Source organism: Epinephelus fuscoguttatus, linkage group LG24 (assembly GCF_011397635.1).
Source record: "Epinephelus fuscoguttatus linkage group LG24, E.fuscoguttatus.final_Chr_v1".
In the NCBI taxonomy this organism is placed as follows: Eukaryota; Metazoa; Chordata; class Actinopteri; order Perciformes; family Serranidae; genus Epinephelus; species Epinephelus fuscoguttatus.
The window spans coordinates 16,755,804-16,778,825 of record NC_064775.1 but is presented as its reverse complement, the minus strand read 5'-3'; the positions used below and the strand labels follow the sequence as shown (position 1 = coordinate 16,778,825).

General features: G+C 41.6%; 1 protein-coding gene across 3 annotated transcripts in view; it reads left to right on the top strand.

Moving 5' to 3' along the window:
• The window catches only part of LOC125884958 (receptor tyrosine-protein kinase erbB-4-like), a 396,776-nt gene that overhangs the window by 302,531 nt on the left and 71,223 nt on the right, over positions 1–23,022 (top strand). For all 3 annotated transcript variants that reach the window (XM_049570285.1, XM_049570286.1, XM_049570284.1), the window contains exons 14-17: positions 2,878–2,971; positions 5,636–5,790; positions 13,419–13,463; positions 18,355–18,487. In XM_049570285.1, the coding sequence (XP_049426242.1) occupies positions 2,878–2,971; positions 5,636–5,790; positions 13,419–13,463; positions 18,355–18,487 (427 nt within the window). The remainder of the gene's footprint in view (positions 1–2,877; positions 2,972–5,635; positions 5,791–13,418; positions 13,464–18,354; positions 18,488–23,022) is intronic.

The following is a 23,022-nucleotide window of genomic DNA, read 5'->3' as shown; positions in this document are numbered from 1 at the left end:
AATGTAGAAAAAAAAAAGTCAGACTTTCAGTATTTATGCCAGGCATAAGAAAGAGATTTTTATAGATATATTTATATGTATTTGTATTTTAGAATAAAGTCAAAAGGTTCAGAGTAAAGTGTCATTAACACCAGTTGGCTAATGGCCATAAATGACGACTATTGGTCGACTTGGAAAATTCTTAGTCGGGGGCAGCCCTAGTTCTATTAGCATTTGTTAAGTTTTCAAATAACTGAATGTGGTGCACTGTAAGAAGAGTGCATCATTTCTTTTTTTCTGTGGGATTTTAATAAATTGCCTCTGGGAAGTTTTGTTTTTACCTGGTGTTGAAAAATGTCTGTGGAGGGAAATACCATTATCGTTGTCAGTAGAATCTAGATTATATGACCCAAAGATTATTCTATGGATACAAACAAAAGTGTATTCTAAATTGTTGGAGAAAAAAAAGCAACTTATTTTCACCATGCTAATAAGCAAGCTGCTAACTATGCTTGTTAAGGGGGATCATAGTGTTTCAGTATGACAGTATGGTATCATCTGCATAGAGTGTAATGTTTTGACGCTGGTACCTGCTTCAGTGGTATCTCACAGGTTAGGGAATGATGGGGTTTGGTTACTGTAAATGGGGTTCCACCCTATGTAGACTTGATTGACTTGATATCTGCCGTTGTTCTGAATCTTTTGTATTGGACTGTGTATCTCTACATAATTTAGCGTTAGCTCATTAAATATGTTTCCAGGTTGGCGATTTTAGACCTTGAGATTCCTCAGCTCGCCCCTCGTTATATGTCTCCATTCTTAATGAGGAAAGGCGCTAATTCCCTTTAGTTTATACTGCTGTTGAATAAAACAAAGGAGGAGCAAAGGAGTGTGAGAGGGGAAAAGAAAATGTCTGAGATGGTGTCCACTGGGGTTGGAGGAGGAGGAAGGAAGCGGATTAGGAAGGCGTTGAAAGTGTTTAATTAAAAAAGTTGCTCTGGTGGGTTGGCCATGCTTTGGTTTGCTGGAGGTTTTGAGGTCTGAATAGTAGCCACAGTCCTGCTTAAATTCCTGCTAAAACAGGGCTAATCCCCCATCAGGCCATCCCCCGATGGGGCCTTGGTGCACACTTCCAGCCGTGAAGGGGGCCAATCAGGAGGAACGGCTTTGACGGAATGGAAATGACCCTGGAGAGCACCGCTGCAGAGGTCTTTGTCTCACCCATTCTCCTCCATGTATTTTTTTTCTCCTCGACCAACAAAAGAGATATCTCTCCACTGCCTGGGCCCTTTTCTAAAGGATTCCCCTGGACAGAGCTTCCAGGAGAGAAATCTAATTTATTTTGGAACAAGGGAAAGAAAGGCGAGGGAGAAATGTAAAGAGAGCAAAGGGAGTTTCCTTTGAATCCAAGGAAAACGTCATTAATAAATTGACACTCTGTGATACTGTATGTTTGGATGTTTGAGGCGAACTGCTGCGAGCACGATGACCATTAGGACCATTAAAGGACGTGCTGACATTAAGACTCAGCGAAAATGAAATGTAGTATTTTATCTTTACTGTTTTTGTGTCGAAAATGTCTCTTTTCTGTTTTGTAGCTTTCAGATCCAACAAGCCTAAAAAGGTTTTTATCTAATATTCACCACATGAAAATGGATAAAACACACGTACCCGCAGGAGATCCAATTTCTTCAGCGCAAGATCACAAAAAAAAAAAAGAAAACCTCACAAGGAGGAATCTGTTGAATCTTTATTCCACTCTGGTAGCATCCAATGCAAATACAAACAAAACGCTCACAGAGAGTCCCTCTCATTATCTCGCCACTGTGAGAAAGGGGGCTTGTTTGTAACTGGATGAATCCTCCTCCTCTGAGGACGTCTGTCCTCTGCATCGGCTCATCGATCCCTCTGATGTGAAAAGTGTTTTTGATCGGCAGCGGTTGTTATTGACAGCAGCCATCCTCTGCTCGCTAGAGACGGCCCACTTCAAAAAACAAAGATAATGCGCTGATTCCAACACAAACAAAGGGAGAAATTTATAGATCGGGTGCACACACACAAACACACATATCCACATTTTAGGATTCAGCAGTATGGCCTGAGGCACTGTGCAGCTCCTGTCGGTGTAATTGCAGTGTATAAACCCAATATTGAGCTCTATTGTTTGCCTCTATTCCTTCACAAGTCTAAGTGGAAAAACAAAACCATCATGAACTACACACATTGCTCTAACTGGCTATATAAAGAGTCTGGTGGAGCTCCTGCTACCTGCACATACTGCAATGATTCTTGGATTTGATTAGAGGATGAACATTTCTCTTAGTTTTTTTGTTGTTCTGTGAATGCCTGCCTTAATCTTTTTTCTCCTCCCTCCCTCTGCACCTCCCCGTTCCACCTATCCAAAGCCAACTTCTGTCCATGCCCTCTTTCTGGCCTCTCCTGCCATCCTTTCCTTTTCTCATTCCCTCCCACCAGCTCTCCTTTCACTTCCTTCTCCCTCCACGCATCCCCTTGTGTTTGCCCATGATTTAAAAAGCTGTTCATTATTCATGGGCCTTCTCTGTTAGCATATTGACCATGCTAAGCCTTTAACTTGATCAAATAGTCTTAGGCAGCGAGCTGCCCTGTGTGCCCCTCTACCAGAGGGCACTCCAGCAGTCAGTACAAGTAGGAATCAAGGGGATGGGCATGAGTAAATGAAGCTTTAACCTTGCTTTCTTGATGCCGAATCACATGTTGGTTTAAAATCAAAAGGCTTCAATGTTCAGCTTGCGCTCATACGCACACAGCATACTTCAAAATCCTCCCTCAGCAGGCTCCTAATCAATATTTCAATGTGGGTACGCTCTCAAATCTATAATACATGCACCTCTATCTCAATTTCACTATGTCTATCAGGGAAATGCGTGAATTTGCCAATGGATCTGTGTGCCTGGAGTGTGATAGCCAGTGTGAGAAGATGGATGGGAACACCGTGACATGTCTTGGCCAGGTAAGAATCCACTTCAGACGCCCTCAAACTCAACTTCTTTTTCCCCCTCAATGATACTTTGTAGAGGTAGACTTTTCACTTTTAGATTAAAACCACTCCTCTCATTTTTCTGTTCAAGATAGCCTCATATCTTGTGTCGTGCTAAAGTGAATTTCCAACTTATTTTGTGGGAGTCCATCTGTTTTGTGCACAGGATTTCAGAAGATATAAGTGCTGTGTTTGCAAAGGTGAATGGTAGGTTAATGGGAGGAATGATAAACTACCGTGGCTACTTTAGGAGGCATGCTTTTGGCAAGCACACATACACACTCTCAAAACAGTGAAATGAGATTAGTTTCTGACCTTCCTGTAAAGTCACTTTTAGAGTCTGGGATGTGATCACACCACGGCTCTCCAAAATGTTAGAATTTCCCTTTAAAATGCAGTAGAGATGCACATGTATGCACACACAAAAGTAGTTCTTCTATCAGCATTAACTAGTAGTATTTTATTTCAAGTTAAAGGACCAGTGTGTAGGATTCAGTGGCATCTAGCTATTCGATTTCACGGTGCTATGTAAAACGTAAAAATGCAAGGTTGAAATCCAAAAGACCCTCCCTAGAGTCCGTATTTGGTTTGTCCAGTCTGGGCTCCTGGAGAAACATAGCAGTCGAACATGGCAGGCTCTGTAGAAGAGAAGGAAACTTTGCTGATATTCACCCAGCTGTGTGTCATCACAGCGTGCGCAGATAGACATTGTTTGACTATGACTCGGAGATCCTGCCTGTCCAGCGAAGCCAAACACTGTTCATCTGCACACACTGCGATGCCACACAGCTGGTTCAATATCAGCAAAGTGTCCCTTTATATTCATTGTCTTGTGTGGCGATCAGCAGCGATGTGGTGGTTCACTTTTACACTGTGATCTGTAGCCTATAGTTCGGCTTTAGCTTCTAATTATCTTTGTCTTTTTAACCTGTTGTTGCTGCTGAGTCAGTTTGACATCCTGGATATATCCTTCAAACACAGACTGTAGACCCCTCTGTCTGCTTCTCTCTGGAATCACGGTTTCATTTTTCCAAAAATATGATTTCTTCAGGCAGTGCAGTTAGTTACAGTGTGGGCTCCATGCTTACTCTCACAGCTTGTCGGACCATCACAAAGGGGCGGGGCTTAGCCAAAGGTCAATTTATCCTCCTAAATCCTACACACTGGACTTTTCAGCGTACTAACACCATCCTGGTGCCAAACGTATTGGCTAGTGTGTCAAATGTATATTGAACCGCAGCTGAAAATAGTCCCTAACAAATGTATATGTACGACAGTTTGGTAAAATTAAGACACAGCCTTTTTTAAAGTTGAAAAATATTTATAAGGGAAGTGAATTCAGATGGCACCGAGAGGCAGACTAGCACATCTGACCTCTGTCCTTTAAGGGTTGTGAGCCAACAAGGTTTGAAACTCTGCCATACCACCACACATAATTTTACATTTGTAGTGTTACATTACAGAAAGTTGTAACGCTGCATGACTTATTTTGTGGAATTTAGTAGTTGTGTGAGTAACCTTTTATGACTGTCCCTGGAGAGAGAGACTGACAGGGAGGGAGAAAGAATAAGAGATGAAGAGAAAGAGAGACTCCTCAAGGATGCACAGAGGCAGCTGACTTTGAGATGCTGGTCACAGTTGAGTAGTAAATAACACCGGAGTCAATCATCCACAGGCGCTCTCACACACAAATACACATGCATACGGCACACACAGACATACTCGAATGCATTCCGACATCTGTATGCATAGGCACTGGCGCGCACACACATGCATACACACAAACATGCAAAGTGAGAATAATGTTTATTGATGGCATGTGTCTCCATGTGTCAAACTGTGAGAAGCTGTCCGTCAGGTCACTGTGGTCGTCATTAGCAACAGAGCGCGGTGCCGAACTTTGCAGCACCCGGAATACAGTGGCGCCTCTTGACAACACCTCTCGCATACACACAGACACACCAACTTCTGTAAGTTCACACACTTCTATCGCACTTAAATTAACACTGTCATCACTTTAAACACATAAACACACACCAAACACAGGCAGGTTTTCTATAACTACTTTTGTACATACACACACACACGCCACTGTCCATGTCTTATTCATGATGTGGCTGCAGCTGAGCTCGTGCTCATTTACCACTTGTCATCTCCTCCATCACATTCGATGCGCCACACTTTGACACAACCTGATTCCTTATGCATTTTGCCAATTTAAACAAGGGTGCAGCCAAATACAGCCTTGGTAGTTATGCTCAGCACATTATAAATCACTGAATGGGATTCATGTGGGCCCTGCCAGCTACATTAGCCGTGGTAGGAAGTGAGCAAATTGACATGATTCGCCAGGTTTGAATTTGATTCTGCTCAATTCTATTCTCTCCTCTCATACATTTTTCTGTCTCCATTCTTTGGTCCTGATTCATCCCATTCCATTTTCCCTAACTTTATTTCTGTCTGCTGGGTTTTTTTTTTTTGCCTGACATTTGTTTCTGTCTTTTGATTTCGCCCTCTTTCCATCTCGCTAATCCCTTTCCTGCACCCTCTTTTTCGTTATTCATCCCTTGTCCGCCACCTCCCTCCTCCTCACCCATCCTCTCATCTCCCTGTCTCCTTGTTCTGCTCTCTTCTCAGGGCCCGGACCAGTGTGTGAAATGCCTCCACTTCAAAGATGGGCCCAACTGTGTAGAGAAGTGCCCTGATGGGCTGCAGGGGGCCAACAGTTTCATCTTTAAGTACGCCAAGGCCAACAACGAGTGTCATCCCTGCCATGCCAACTGCACCCAGGGGTAAGAGAGGGATCATACATAAAGATGTGTGTCTGTGTATACAAATTGTCCTCTCAAGTGTTTGCTCGCCTTCTTGCTTCCTTGAGCGCCGTCTGGCTTAGGTGCTTTTATGCTGTTAAAAGCATCGCGGAGACTGCTTCGGACATTGGGCGCCTCCCTTCCCAAGGAGAGAGAGAAAAAAAGAGAGAAGATGACTTAATCTTGCGACCGCAACATTCCCCGACCTGTAGCTGGCTCCTGGTGGCTCTGCAGTCAGGGGCAGAATGCATTGACCCTTTAGGCCATGTGGGGTATAGTGCAGATGAACTATGAATGAAGGGATGGGCGCAGAGAGACACTAGCTGGAGGGGAGATATGAAGCCACAGGGAAAGGGGGGGTGTAGTGCGTGAAAATGTAAGATAAGGAAGACAAAAAGGAAAGGCTGCAAGTGAAGGAGTTGGAGAAGTTTCTATAGAAAAGTACATGTTGTGGGCTGGAACAAAGAGCAAGTCAAAACAGCTGCTGGGGCAAAAGTTCACCTCAATAGCTCCTTGTGGGCTTTACATTTTTAGAAAATAGTTCTTGGATCTGCATCATCATACTGTTTATGCCCTGGAGATCCAAAAGGTCCAGATTTACCTTGGTGCAAGGTGTTTTTGGACCAAATGGTACATTCCTTGAGAGGCTTTTTTCCTTGTTTGCACTGCGAATTGAAATTATGATTTGACATAAGCCTTCAGGCGCTCTGTATTGCAACATCATGCTTTCGAAGATTCTTTGATGAGTCAAAATCGCGTTGGCTGGGCAATATAACGACTATGTATGATATATCAATATATTTTCAAGCAAGACATATATTTAGACAATACTGTTTATATCGATATAGAGTGAAGTTGCATTACATTCCGCACACCAGCGTGCATCTCTCCTCCCTCACATTCTCCACACAGCTCCGCCCCACTCACTTACTCACAGCTTCTCCGGCATCACTAAGAGAGACACCGTGCTGCTATTCTGTTTGATCTGTCTGTTAATTAGTCTACAGTGAGACATGGGTCTGTAAGTTGCACGTGCTTTGCAATATCAGTCTGTGAGATGAATGAAATCACGGCAGTAGCACACGTACAATACTCAGCCAACACACTTCAAATGTCAATATCATAACTTTGACCAATCTATTTGTTTGTATTGCTTTAGTCCTGATTTGGAAACAATACTGTGGTGATGATGTCAAAAGGTCGGCTCAGTTTAGTTCCGGGTTACAAGGTGGGGATTTAGCTGGGGATGACTGAGAGTCATGTATGTGTGTTACCTGCTAGTTGCTCAAGTAAAGGTCCTAAATGTTAAACTTACAGTAGTCGTTATTGACTGAGAAAGAACCCAACACATCAAATGCATCCCAGCAAGCAAAACTGAAGAGAAATTGACTTATTCTGCTTATAACAGAACAGGAAAAAGAGGGCTTCCTCTATTTGCTTTTTAAAAAGAGTTAGGCTTCTCACTGTATTTGGACCATGACCAACAATAACAGTTTTTAGGAGCAACCTGGTCTCACTCCGAAGTCGTCGAAATCTGGCGCTTGGTCAGTGAATTCCAGCATCAGACACCGACAAAAGGCTGTCCTTTCATGCCAGCATGATACATGGTAAGACGTAACCAAGTGCGTTTGTTGTTGAAGGCAAAACAGTAATTTGCTGTGTGGCATTTATTTTGAAAGAGACTGAATTCGGGCCGTACATTTCCCGTAAAAAACGAAGTATATTTTGACAATGCATGTAACATGGGGTCCCAGAACGTCAACAACCAACACACCCAGGGTACCTTGCACGTCGTATCTCAACATGGGAAACTCCATGACCAAGCAATTTAATTAATCAACAGATGATAAACAATTTTAAAATATGCTCATTTGCCTTCTTGCCAAGAGCTAAATGAAAAGGTTAACACCATCTACATGTTTGTGTAGTGAGTGAAGCTACAGCCAACAGGCAAACTAGCTTAGCTTAGCATAAAAACTGGAATTTAACTCGATCTTAAGGTAAAAAAAAAAAAAAAAAATCCATCCACCAGCACCTCTAAAGCTCAGATGGATCATTATTTTTTTTATTTTTTATTTTTTATTTTTTTGTTATCTCTGTTTTTAATTTTTACGCTACGCTAAGATAAGATAAGCTAAGCTAAGCTAAGCTAAGCTAAGCTAAACGGCTCCTGCTGTAGCTTTAGATTTAACTGGCAGACCAGAGTGGTGGCAACCCTCTCATAGGGACAATGCAAATAAGTGCATTTCTATCAGACACCATACAGAGTTACCTGATATGACCTGTTGTTTTCTGACTGCTAAAGTGCAGAACACAGGTCTTCAAAGACTTCAAAACAAACTTGTAAATAAACTCGCAGCTTAGCCACTAATAACTGCTGCCTTCCCTGCCTCTCCATAAACAAACACACTTTAATGCAGAGGCCAAAGCTGGACTGGTCTTCAAAAGCACAGAGGCTGTGGACACAAAGAAAATGTTGTTTCTTTACGTACCAGCGTGCTGGGTTTATGTCTTTATCCTCTCAAGCCTGTCTTTTGAAGTCGGCGTGGCTCTGACTTTGAGCCTTGGCCTTTTACTTTTTCACTAAACCTGGGAGCGTACCATTAAGGAAGAGGTGGGGGGATGTGGTCAGCGCACAGAGGAGGTGGTGGGCGAGGTGCTGAGGTGGAGCTTGTCGGTGGTCTGGGCAAACAAAGTTAGAGCGCTGAAACCTAGCAACAGGGCTGGAGATATGGTCTGAGGCAGAAAGGGACTTATTGTACTGCCTCTCACATAGCAGGAGGTCATTTTATTTTACTGCAGCCAGGCTGTAAGTGTAGATAATATCAGCGCAGCTTTATAGGGGCAGAGTGAAGGAGCTCTTAGGTGGGGTAAAGAAGACAAAGGATGGAGAAGGAGCAGGTGAGAAAAGGTAGAAAGCAGAGAAGAAGATAGATGTGATGTTATAATTCTTCCCATGACAGCTTTCGCTCACACAGACACACACACACACCCATATCTGACACTGTGAACACTAATCTGTCGTCGGCATGACAACACCTTCATCATGCTTTGTCATTTTATCCTGCCCTCAAGTCACACGGTGCTCTGGATTAACATCAAGGCAGGAGCTGAGGCTGGGTATTTGAGGCCACGAGCCAAAGTGAGACATTACAGAGGTCAAAGGTCAGTGTCAGGAACAGAGCAGCAGCCTCGCGGCTTGTAAAGAGTTAGCATCTTGCTAAAAGACACTTAAAGCTGGAGCCTCATTATGTTGCCTCAAAGGTTTTTAAACCCCCAGAGGGGTTCAGGGGGGACTGAAGGGGATGTTGAAAGGGCCTGGTGCAAGGGCCCGGTGCATGCTGATGTTCTAAAAGCAAAAGGATGTTTGGGATTGTAGTTTGGCTGCTGATTTGCCCTGATCAACACGGTCAGCAGTTGGAGCTGCAGCAGTGGCTGTCACACACAGCAGCCCAGGGAGGCAATTAAGGGACTTAATTGCTGCACTGTGATATTTTAGTCACAACTCACACATACACACACATGATTGATTGATTCTTTATTGTCCTTTTACAAGAAAATCTGTAGCCACAGTCTATCGAGAGCCTTACTTAGGGCTCGTCTTCACATATACAGATATTTTTTTTAAGTTTCAGTGTGAAGTCAACACATTCTCACTCCGACCTCGTCACATATCGACACTTGGTCATGGACCAGATACAATGTGCAAGGCACCCTGGGTACGTTCTGGGACGCCGTGTCAACTTCAGCCTGTTACACCCATTGTCTTCTTTGAAACACATACACTTCCCTTTTCACAGGAACTGTACAGAGTAGATACAGACTTTTTTTTTCCTTCAATAACTTACACATGTGGTTGGGTTTTGGCACCAAAAGCACATGGTTAGGTGTAGGAAATAAGAACAGGGTTTGGCTGTATGATCTTACTGGACATGAACACCACTCTCCCAGGTGAAAGTTAAGCCTAGTTCACATGACACAATTTTCACCCTGATTTTGCATCGCGGAGACTATCATAATCTTTTGAGCGTTCATACCTGGCGATGCGTGTTTCTGTCAGTGGGAGTCTCGCCAACTGCGTTACAACCTGTGTATGCACGCCACAAGATTTCTCCACTGAGCCCTTGCCAACAGAGCCCCAGAAAATGCAGTGACGTCACCAAACTTGGAGACGACACATCGTAAAGGCATGGATATTCTTTATTATCCTGAGTCCAAACACAGCACGCTCCCCACAACCCTGTGGATGGCGCCATTGTTGTTGCTGTTGTTGCCTGTCAGCCAGCTTGTCAGTGTTGCCAGATCTTGGGAGAGAAACAAGCAACCAGGGCTATGGAAACAAGCCCAAAACAAGCGACTGCAGTCCGACATACTATCATGTGTTTAAATAACTTATTAGACGGATATATATAGAGGAAGGTGATGTTTAGAGAGCAAGCCCAAATAAGCAACTCCACTTTAGAAACAAGCCCAAAGCCACAGCTAATAAGCGGACCTGGCAAGTGGCAACCCTGCGGCTTGTCCTCCTCACATTTCTTCCGTCCTCCTGCGTGCTGACGTGGGACGTATCCCATCTCTCATTGGCTGATGCTCTTTGTCAGTCGTGTCAGACTTCTCCAGTTTGCTAGCATGCCAGATATCCAGTCCCAGTCACAGACGTGGAGGCGACTTGCTAGTAGGCTTGTTCACACATGAGGACTCACCTCTGAGCCAAGGTGGCTCTCAAGATCCTCTGCGAGGTCGAAATCGCAGTGAAAATTGTGTAATTTGAACTAGGCTTTAGTGTTTCTTGGACACATTCATCATCACATTTATACACACATACATCTCCACACGCTTTACACTTCCTCTCTTACGTCCATCACAAATACACGTCTGCATATCTGCTTTAAAAAAAATCAGAAAAAAGAAGCTACTTAAGAACTCGGCTTAGAATTATCACATTTTTAAGCAACATCGGCATAGTTTTAATGGTGTCAATTTGCAGGTTTAAAAACACTGCGCTCATGTTGTAGCCCACGGCGTGCATTATACTTCCTGTTCACATTTCTCAGAGCATTATGAGAACAGTAGTTACAAAACTCTGCCCACATTTCACACTTTGAGAAACCCTGTTCTGCCTCACTGACACAAAGGTAACACGGATAGTAATATGCAACAATTATCTAACAGTAATACTGTCGACATTGGAAAAGAATATGCACTGTAGCTTTCTCATGATGTTTATTGTCAGAGTAATCCTTTGTTCTCGGGGAAGGAAACTATGTGGCTCTTGCACACACACACACACACACAAATACGCATCCTCGCACACACAACATTGGCTACAGACGCTGATTGCTCGCTAATTAGCTATTTGGTGCACCATTTAATTGACAAAGAAGTGACTTTGGAGGAGCCACAGTTGTCACCGATTTAATTCCAAAGTTAGCCTGCTCTCCTAATTTGCTATGTAATTTGTTGTGTCTTGTGTGCTCATGCAGCTCACACGCGCACACACACACAGAAGCATTCAAAAACCATTCTCCTGTGTCTATCCTGCTGTTCAAAGTCCTCCTCTCAAGGAGATAGAATTAATGAGCAGCCAACAGTCTGTTCTAATCATGTCCTGCTTACCTAATGCTAAAAACTCTACTTGTCGCTGATCAGCGTGTTATCAGCCACGCATTGCAGGCTTTGATTGTTGCGATAGTTAGAAACAAAAAAGATTTGTAGTATTGCTTGTATTTGGAAAGAAGTTAGAGATGCTATATTAGAGGGAGTAATCCAAAAATCAGTCAACTCACTTCTTTTTTCAAAATTGAAACACAAATAACAAACTAAAATTCTAAAAGCAGAGCCAGCAAAGTGATAACTATGTGTGGGTGCATCACTAGGGTGGCACTTTTTTTACATACAAGTAGACATGTGATCCATTGTTAATGTTAAACATTGATTCAAGCAGCTTTAAAGGTTTAATGAAAATTAACAATGTTGCCCATGCATTTGACAGTACAAGGACAGAGGGAGAAAAACAAGAATCATAGTTAAAAATAAAAATACGAGTGACATGATACTGTCATAACTATGACATGGCATGGTCATGAACTTGTCATAAACATTATGTACATGTCATAAACGTTTATGACTGCTGTCATTAAGTGTCATTCGGTTTTTGTAATGACAAGTTGACACTGTTTGGGTTGTCTTGATTATGACAATTTGACATTAATCAAAGTGACATTTCCAGAAGTTGTCTTTGTCATGACAAGTTGTCCTTAAATTTGTTTGGGACGTCCTTATAATGACAACTTGACATTAACCAGGATGACATCACCATCATGTCTTTGTATCAATCATTATGTCATCTTGTCATAAACACAAAAAGAGGTGCATTTCTTGTTAATGTCAAGACGTCTTCTGGTGATGTCATCCTGGTTTAATGTCAACTTGTCATGACAAAGACAACTTCTGGTAATGTCACTTTGATTAATGTCAAGTTGTCATAATCAAGACAACCCAAACAGTGTCAACTTGTCATTACAAAAACCAAATGACACTTAATGACAGCAGTCATAAACATTTATGACATGTACATAATGTTCATGACAGGTTCAGGATCGTGTCATGTCACTTTTAGGTAGATACCTTCAAGTAAATTGTTAACAAAGTATTTTACTTTGAAAACCATGTATCTGGATTTATTTGTTCTGAATGTGCTTGTCTGAATTAAAATGTGAAATTTGTAATTACAATTTCAAAAGCTGAATCACAAAGTCAGACCCAAAATTACAAGTTTCAGAATTCTAAAAGAATGAAAAAAAGATTAAAAAAAAAAAAAGGTTCAGATTCAGGTTCTCCAAATTCGATTGGTGAAATTCCAATTCAGAAATTCAAGAAATTCAAAAAAAAAAAAAAAAGAAAAGAAAAATTAAATGATTTTTTAAAATTAAATTTCAATGTATTTATTATTATTATTATTATCATTATTATTATTCTGTGGCTTTTAAAATTGAAAGACCTACTGTCTCTTATTTGCTTCCATGTGTATTAGGCTGATAATGCCCCTAGAGGGCTGCCATCTCAGAATATAATCATCCCCAGGCCTCCTCCACTCACCTGACATGGCTTCTACAGCTAGTCCTCAACATCTAGCTCAATATTTCTCCATCTTATTTCTGTGTTTCAGCTTTGAGGTAAGTGAAACAGGTGATATTATACTCAGAGGGGAAACAAACAGCCTTATTTCACTTTTTCTAGATATTCTCACCACTTCTATGGAGGATGTTTATTTTAAATAGACATTGAAGAGGAAATTTGAGTGTTTTCTGTTAATTTCCCTCAAGGTTTAACAGTAATTTGTTTAGAAAATGTTCCCAGAAGGTGCAGAAATGTTGTCTCAGTCCAAAAAACATCCATTTAAATATCACACAAAACAAGAACAGTGCTTCCCCACCCAAACGCCTCTTCCTGTCATGTTGACGAGTGGTCAGCCGTGCTCGTGGATTCAATTTTTCACAGGTCCCTGCCCAGTGACAGCTGATTGACATGGAAGAAAGACAACACGAGGCTCTACTCATAACCTGTCCCTGATTTAATGGATGATCTCTCTTGGTTTGTCTGCCCTGCAGGTGCGTCGGGCCAAGACTCCAAGATTGTGTTGGGATGATGGACAGGTAAGGGATCTCAGGATATATTTGTAATGTGGGATCTGGGAGACCACCATCAGATCCTGCCACTACTCATTACACTTTCTCATGGTAGTCATTAACAAGAGTGCAGTCAGTGGTGTATTTTATAATTGATGGATGGCTTAGGAATGTTTTGTTGTCGTCTGAATCCCATGGGCTAATTTGTGCTACTGTTAGCTTTTAATGTGTGTCAGCTGAGTGTCATTTTAATTATGAATGAGAGCAAAAATGGTCAGTGTTCATTTGATTTCAATGTTTAGCATTTAGAGGCCTAAAAGAGTTGCAACTGACTCCAAATCTTAAAGGATAAGTTTGTGATAATTGAAACTGGACCCTATTTCCCCCACATGTTTTGTGTCTAAGTGACTAGAGGGAACAACCATTTTGAAACTGGTCCACTATTGAGCAACAAGGCTGTAGCCGGCAGCCACAAAACAAGCTGCAGTGTAACCAACTGGGGCATTTGTGCACCATCAATTTGCTGACAGGCTCAGATTATCACTGTCAGTGTCTGACAGCATTATGGAAAGGATTCCTACAGAGATAGACCCTTTTGTTAAAGAGTAAGATCCGTTCTGTTTGACCAGAAACAGCCCCAAAATTGCCATCACCAATCCACCAGACTCCATTTGAATAAACAGTAAGTAACAGTTAAGCTGTATAGAGCCAGCATATTTTCACATCTAACTGGGTGAATTAAGGATTTATTTCAACCAAACAAGAGTTGGTGATTGTTGGAACAGTGGAAATACAAACTAAGACGGCTTTTGTACATTTTATTTTGCTTCTGTCGACTTTGAATTAAGTGTGTTTTATGTTGTTGAAATTACAGTTTATTTAAATGGAGTTTGGTGGGTGTGGTGATGGCGATTTAGGGCTGTTTCTGGTCAAACAACAAGGATCTTACTCTTAAGTAAAAAGGCCTGTCTCTGTAGGGTCCTTTCCATAATGTTGTCAGACACTTAGAATAACAATTTGAGCCTGTCAGTGACAAAAACCAGAACTTTTAGTTGAAGGTGCACAAATGTCACAAGTGGTTACATTGCAGCCTGTTTCACAGCTGCCGAAACAGTCATTTTTATGTGTATAGAGCCAACATATTTATACATCTAACTGGGTGACTCAGGGTTTATTTTAACCAAACTAGAGTTGGTGATGATTGGAGAAGTGGAAGAACCAAAACCAAGACCGTTGTGTGAGTTTTATTTTGTTAATTATAAAATTGCGTTGTTTTTTAAATGGGGGCTCTGGCAATGGCGATTTCAGGGCTGTATCTGGTTAAACAAAAAGGTCTGTCTCTGTAAGGATCCTTTCCATATTGTTCAGATACTTAACAATATGAGCCTGTCAGTGGTAAAAACAAGCAGAAATGGTGCACAATTGCCCGTTAACGTTACATTGCAGCTTGTTTTGCTGCTACTGCTGTAGAGCTGTCACTCATACTGGACCTTTTTTTTTTTTTTTTTATTAACAAAAAATACAAGACACAAAAACATGGGAAAATTGGGTTCAGGTCGAAAAATATGGCAGTTACCCTTTAAGTCTTGTGATGTGACTTGGACTCTCTCCAAAGAAAAAGCAGCTCAGGTTACATTACTGTTCTACCTCTACTACTATCTGCTGATACTACTAATATAATTATATATAAAAAGAAGAAGAAGAAGAAGAAGAAGAAAGAAAACCAACAACAGCCAAGTAGAATTAAGAAAAAAGTATTTTACACACAACCTAAATAGCCTGAAGACAGAACAGCAGCTCTATTAAAAACACCTATAAAACGTGTGATCTTTACAGTAAGAGCAAAGTGACAGACTCATTAGAATTCAACCAAACCAGCAAACCCATAAAAAGGGGGTCTTGAGCTCATTTTAAAGAGAGGAATCAGAAACAAGACCTTTTTATTTTCCTCTGGCAGGCCTCTGCTGAGTCTCTATCCCCAGAGCTGTTCTCTTGCTCTTACAGTGGCTTTATTCCCCCGTCTCATCTGGTGACCCCATGTCGCTTGTTCTGCTGTAAACCCTTTCTTCCTAATTGGAGAAGTCCTTTCCCTTGTCTCTCACCTCATGCTGTCTCACTCTGTTATTTGGCCTCTTTCTCTTCCCTTTGCTTCTTTTCTTTCCTCTTTTCCCCTCCGTGTCTTTTAATCCCCTCTCTATATGGTTCTTTCCACTGTTGTTTTTTTTCTCCTTGTCTCTCCTCCCCCTTTCTATTTAATCCATTCCAAACTGCTGCATTACTATTCACCACATGGCTGTATATCTCATTATGTCGAGACCCGCAGCCTCTTTGTAAATTTCAAGCTCCCCCTTCTTTGGGTTTGTCACAATCGATATGGCAAAAACTGCGGCACCTTGCTCCACCATAGCTCCATGGTACATGAGTCTTCCATTAGCTGCTAATGGCCTTTACAACTAATAGAGTTTTGGACTTCAAGTGTCAAGTGGGAGCGGGTGTTATTTTATGCTATGTGGTTGTGTTTTGGGGAAAAAAAATAAAGAGAAAGAGAGGGCAGTGAGGATTCTGATGAGAAGGTGACAATGGAATACAGATGGGAAGGATAAAGGAAGAGAGAGTAGCAGAAGGGCAGAAGTGAGTGGTGGCATAAGAGTACACATAAGTGCAAAGAGGTATGTAAATGGCAAAAGCATTAGTGCCATCATTAGTGACGAGAGAGAGCTTTTAACTTCCAACCTTTAGGCTTGACTTAAGCAGGTTTCCCTCCAGAAGATTCAGAGGCAATTTGTGAAGGGTTGGCACTTTTAATTTTTCATTTATGTGGAGTGATAGTAGGTGATGAATTATGCTGGGAAGCACATATAAATTACATCAAAGCAGAAAAATTCCAAAGTCAAATGCAATGCTTTGTAAAATGAAGGATTTTCTAAATTAAGTTCGTTATATGCTTTTTACGGTTCCCTTATGGTACCAAATATAACTCAAAGGGACAGTTCACCCTAAAATCAAAAATACATATTTTTCCTCTTACCTGTAGTGTTATTTATCAGTCTAGATTGTTTTGGTGTGAGTTGCAGAGTGTTGGAGATATCAGCCATAGAGATGTCTGCCTTCTCTCCAATATAATGGAGCTTGATGGCAATTTGCTTGTGGTGCTCAAAGCGCCAAAAACTCAACAGCAATGTCTCTTTCCAGAAATCATGACCCAGTTACTCAGGATAATCCACAGACCTTGTTGTGAGCAGTTTCATGTAGGAACTATTTTCTTTCTACTTTCTTTCTGGCACACTACACCCGCCAGCCATATCACTGCACAGAAGGAAACGTGCATCTACTCATGATGAGATGAGAGGCTTGTGCTTGTGACAGCGTGTGATGTTAACATTAATGGCATCTTCCTCATCTAAGCTGTAATGTTAGGTTGCTCAGTGGTGCTAAATGAGCTAGCAATAGATGGACACTTCTTTCTGTGTCGTGAAACAGTTGAATGATGAAGCTGTAGGTGGCAGATGGCGGACAGAAGACTTCTGGATGGCATGGGTAAAACAGTCAGATAGAATGGTAGGAAAGGATTGATAGAGATCGTGGCAAGGTTTGATTGGATAACTAGAAGAGTAAACACCCATCGTCAGCTGATTAGAGGAAGCAGTGGGAGTGAGTGGATGAGCAAATAGAAAGTCTTGCTGATTGAACTTGCGCTGAGCTTCACTGAATTTTCATCACCTGAATAAATTTAACCAAATTTTAACATCTAACAAAGTTGGTGGCCAGCTGGGCACCTGCCAACCCTATCACTGTGCAGAAGGAAGCTGCACCTATACTTCTAGCTCACCTAGCACCACTTAGCTAGCTAATGTTAGCTCACGTCAGCTGAGGAGGACATCATCAATGTCACAAGCACGAGTCTCTCATTTATGAGTAGATGCACGTTTCCTTCTGTGCAGTAAAACAGTTGACGGGTAAAGTTTGGTAGAAAGAAAATAGTTCCTACATGAAACTGCTCACGACAAGGTCTGTTGATTATCTTGAGTAACGAGTTCATGATTTCTGGAAAGAGACATTGCTGTTGAGTTTTTCCAATGTACTTTTTTGGCACCTCAAGCATGTCAAGCCAAGTGTCATCTAGTTCCATTAAACTGGAGAGAAGGCAGACATCTCTACACCAAAACAATCTAGACTGATAAACAGCTCTACAGGTAAGAACTGTCCCTTTTAAGGTGTGGAGGTAAGGACAAATGCAGAAATACTAGTAACTGCCTTTCTGTCTTTCACTCTAGTTTCTTACTTTATTGTCTCTGTTATAAATCAGACTAAAAAAAAAAGTTTTAAACTCAAGTAAAGTTAAATTGCATGATTTGTTAGTGTTCCAACCAAGTTTGAGATGACTGGCTGAAATATGAAGGAATCCAGTCCAGTGTAGCGCAAGCTGTAGCTTCTCTACCAACCCAAGTAATAGGAGCACATACCCTCAAAGGCTTTTTCTTCTGACCTGTGAAAATGGAAGCATCTCACCTGGAAATAGCTGTGTGCTCTTGTACAAAATGAGAGAGGAATGATAGGGAGGGGTGCAAAATGAGGAGAGCAGAAAGGAGTTGAGGAGTGGAGGTAGAATTTGTGGAAAGTTGTTTAAACTCTCCCAACAGTCATGTTAAGGCTTCTTGGATGGTTGTTGGTGGAAAAGTTGATGAGAGTTTGGGTCATTTTGAGCAGCAGCATATTTCTTAGCTGCAGCCAATCAAAGGGAACATGCTAAAAGTAGAGGGTTGACTCTGAAGTGGTAGGATTTCTTTTTTTTCCCCGTATAACAGCAGGTTGGAGAATTCATCAGCATTGGCTGAATTTGCACTTTCTTTCAAAGTGCCTTTTAGTTTCTTAATGTTTCAGCAATGTTAATGTTGCTTCCCTTCCTCCGTCTCTACAGGACACCACTAATAGCAGCTGGCATTATCGGCGGCCTATTTATCATCGTCATACTGGCACTCAGTGTGGCCGTTTCTGTTCGACGCAAAAGCATAAAGAAGAAGAGGGCCTTGAGGCGCTTCTTGGAGACAGAGGTGAGAGGATGGAAGTCATAACAACTCCATGAGTGATTTAGTTTTCTTTTTTAAAGCAACTGAAAATTGTCTTCTTTCTTTTGAGTTCATTTTTGTCAAAGGATACAGCATTGCAGATTGGATAATTAATTATTACATTTGCAACTACAAAATAAATTAGTCATAGCTTTGGGGTTGGTAATTGCTTTGGACAGATTACTGTGGTATAATGAATTTTATTGATCCCCGAGAGGAAATTGGGAAAAGCTTCCTCAAAGATGCCAACCTTATTATTAATGTGACAGAAAATGAACAAGGCAAAGTTTTGTTTTAGAGTTTGCGTAAATAAACGAAACAAACAAGTTCAATTTGACATTTAGCTGGGACGTTTGTGGTTTTCTGCTACTTTAAAGGAATACTTTACTTCACAATTGACAAATTGACACAAATTTTTAGATCAGTTATGCACCCCATGTTAAGTTGAATTCATTAAGGAAACTTTGTTTTTTCTCGCATGCCTCCACAGTTAAGGAAGAATCTAAAAAACAGAAAATTCTTGATGAATTGAAGTTATTGGAGTCCACATTTAACAACAGCAAAACTATATCAAAACATCAATTTACAAACTCTCACACAACTCGTGCAGTATAATCCAAGTCTCATTTATCCACTTCAGTACTTCCCACACAGACAGCCCTTTCCGATGGAGGACTGGGCTAAAAGTGAAAGTTATCTATGCTCTCTTTAAAGCCAGACTCCATTGAAAAAATAATGATTTGCCATCACTGAACACAGGAGCTGCTGATCTACCACTGCCTCAATCATAGTTTGTGTTATGCCTCATTCACACTTCACGATATCAGCCAGGCTTTTAGATATTTCCTTTAGGGACATTACCACACAGAGTGAAATAGGAAAAACGATGGCATGTAACAGCAGAGGCACTTTACCAACCCGTGAGTACTGCCATTAGCATCAAGCTAGCAAAGAATGTTATGTCTTCATAATTGAGGATATTAAGTAAGAAAATGAAAAAATAGTGGCGGGGCTTTTACTCACCACAACCGCAGAGGCTATCAGCTTCATTTGACTACATTATAAATGGGCCATTATGTATTATTCCCTCTGTATTTTTATATATTTACTTTTTATATGCTCCCGTTTGCCTTGATGAAGTTAATGCATCATGCGGTCATTTCAAACTCAACACTTCCTGTATCTGTTTCAAATCAAAAGCCCCTTATAACTTGAGGGTTGAGGGAATCCCTTTATTTTCTAAACAGGTTTTTATTATGAAACATTTGCAGGAACTTCTTGTGGAGGATTCAGTGTCTTGCATAGTTGCCATGTGGTGCTTCAAATGTAGCTCCTACCAGCTGGTAGCACTTTGTGGGTTACTACAGTAAAATTTCGGCTGGGACATGAACAGTCATAGTAACTGAAATGATAGTAATAGGACAAGAATAATCCGATGACATCACGCACGTCGTTAAAGACAACCAGCAATGATGTCAAGTCTATTGGCCACATCACGGCACAATTTTATGACTCCACAATTACCTAATCTGACATAGTGACTGTCGGAAGGGACCCAGCATTACTGTGTGACTTTGGTGTTTTTAAAGGTAGTTCGGATTCACCAAAGTCACACAGTAGCACTCAGAGCTTCCCACTTTCTTTGAGTTTGTTATCCTTTACCTCAAAGTTGCAGTGTACTTTTCCACATGGATGCCAACCAAACTCATAAGCAAACCTTGAAACATTAAACCTTGGCGATGGTGCTTAGCCAAACCACGCATTGCGCGGAGGGTTTTAAAATTATGCACGGCGGCCATCACCCATCGATCTGGCCTTGAAGTGTTTTCATTTCTGGGAAGCATTAGACAGTGGACCAGACTTTATATATTCAAAAGAGAAAGTCAAAGATGGAGGTATAGGTGAGTGCAGGGTTTATGTGTGCGTTCATGCTCTGGTTGATCACCTTTGTGCTGCTACGACACACTCTTCCCTCACTGTTTCAAGTATGTGGCCCAGCAGTTATGTCATCACTGCAGGTCCGCTGAGTGGCCTTGCCTATAGGAGTGGGGCAGGCTGCTTGTCAGTCTGCATTAGTATAATTTACAGGTAGAGGCAGCAGCGTTATAGACAGCTGTCAGGCTCGAGACGGGAATTGGAGGAGGACGGCCATGGGCAGTTTCTGCCTCATCCCGGCCACACACATCCATCTTAATCAGGCGGTCCCTGTTCCGACAGCCTCTTGACTGGAAGGGAAGTCTTCAGTCCAAGCAGATTCGCTAATGTACTGTCACAGAGAAGCAGAGGCAGGGGAGGGTCAGGCTGGAGGGGGATCTTCTTGACCCCTTTTGCATCTCCCTGTATAAAGTTGTCCTGTGACTGATTTTTTTTGCCCCTTCAATACTCCGCCAGGAAAACATGAAATATCGCCAGTCGAGTCAATTTCCCCATCCTCCGAGGAGACCTAATAGGGTGTAAAAGTAATTAGACACAATAAAATCCTTAACGCCTGTGACAGGTTGGCCTACAGGTTACAGATGGACCACTCATTAAGAGTAGGCCATGGGTTCAGTCCCCTCGACACGCACATTAACAGCCGTGTTTAAGTGTCCTGAGCATGACACTGAACCTGCCCAGTCTTTGTAGGTCATTCTGTGCGGGAGCATAAGCTGAACGGGGGGGGGACAAGGCTGTGGATCCAAGTGTCGTTACCTGACAGCTGTGATTTGTACCAGCAGGGATGTGAATGTGTAATCTGTGGCCATCATTTGAGCTGACAAAATGGAGGGATTTCAGTCTAAAATGCCATTGTATAAGTCCACTGTGAAAATTTAAATTATCTCATAAGTAGGGCTTGGCACTACGGAGTAAATCAAATATCATGGTATTTTTGACCAAGTACCTCGATACAATATTGTGATGATATTCTAAGGTTGCTTATTGGTGCCTTCACACAATATTTATTTGCCAGAAAAAATGTTCATACTGTACAATTTTGCAAACCACAGATACTTTACATTTGTACATTATTTTGTAGATATGTTCAAACGTTACATTTCCCAATAATGCTGTGGTTAATGCGTGGTTAGGTTTAGGCACAAAGAACTTGTGTGTGGTTAGTATGAAACAGAAGTTTTGGCAAAAGACACCCATGTTTGGTGATACAAAAGCTGCTGGAAAAGAAGGGACAGTTCGGGAAAAAACCTCAGGTTCAGTGGCTCAAATGGCACTGGGAAACATGTAATGTGCCACTAAATACACCCAAGTTCAGTATAAAACTCCCAGGTTTGGTGCCTCAAATGCTGCTGGGAAATCACCAAGATGTGCCGCTAAAAATGCACCCAATTCTGATGCCACAAACATTGCTTAGAAAGGCAACTATTTGCCATTATAAACACTTAGGTTTAGTTGAAAAAAACAACAACAAAAAAACATCCAGGTTTGGTGCCACAAACGCCATTGGTACATGCCAAGATGTGCTGCTAATAATATTCAGATTTGATTAAAACACACCCAGTTCGGATGCCACCAACCCTGTTTAGGAATGCCATTATGCGCGACTAAAACCACTCAGATTTGGTAAACATACACATTGGTTTGATGCCACAAACGCTGCTGGGAAACGCCAAGATGTGCTGCTGAAAATACTCAGGTTTGTTAAGAAAAATCACCCACCTCTGGTGCCACAAATACCACTTGGAAATACCACAATGTGTTGTTAAAAACACTCGGGTTTGGAAAAAAGCACCAAGGTTCAATGCCACAAACACTGCTTGGAAATGCCAAGATGTGCCACTAAAAATACACCCAGTTCTGATGCCACAAACATTGCTTAGAATTGCCAATATGTGCTGCTAAAAACAATCACATTTGGTAGAAACACACTCAGGTTCTATACCACAAACTCTGCCAGGAAATGCCAAGATGTGCCACTAAAAACTAAAATGCCACAGTGTGTTGTTAAAAACGGCCAGGTTTGGAAAAAAGCACCAAGGTTCAATGCCACAAACGCCACTGAGAAATGCCAAGATGTGCCGCTTAAAACACTCAGTGTCTGTGTAAAACATCCAAGTTGAATGTGACAAACAGCACTGGGAAACACCACAATGTGCTGCTGAAAACACTGAGTGGTTTGCAGCTTGGTGGGTGTCTTGCCTAGGTGTCATGCCATCCACCATCCTCTCCACATATTACATCATTTTAGAAACATTGATATGATTCATATAAAATGAACAACATTTTGTGTCTGGCAAGTTCAGAAAATTACATCAGGAAAACACTTTTGATGCTACGATATCCAAAATCCGAGACGTTATCCATATCCAGCCCTGTCTGTACGCAGTGGTCATGTGTCTCAAGTCAGCATAAGGTACATGAGTTTGTTGCCAGCACTGGTTTTATAAGAGATTCTTTACATCTCTGGAATTTAAATTCTGCCTCCACAGTGCGTGCATACTCTGTGCGTATACACAGATACTCCTTTTTCCCTGTTTACTTTCCATCTGAATGCTGCTCTCCGCTCTCACCTACCCAGCATACTA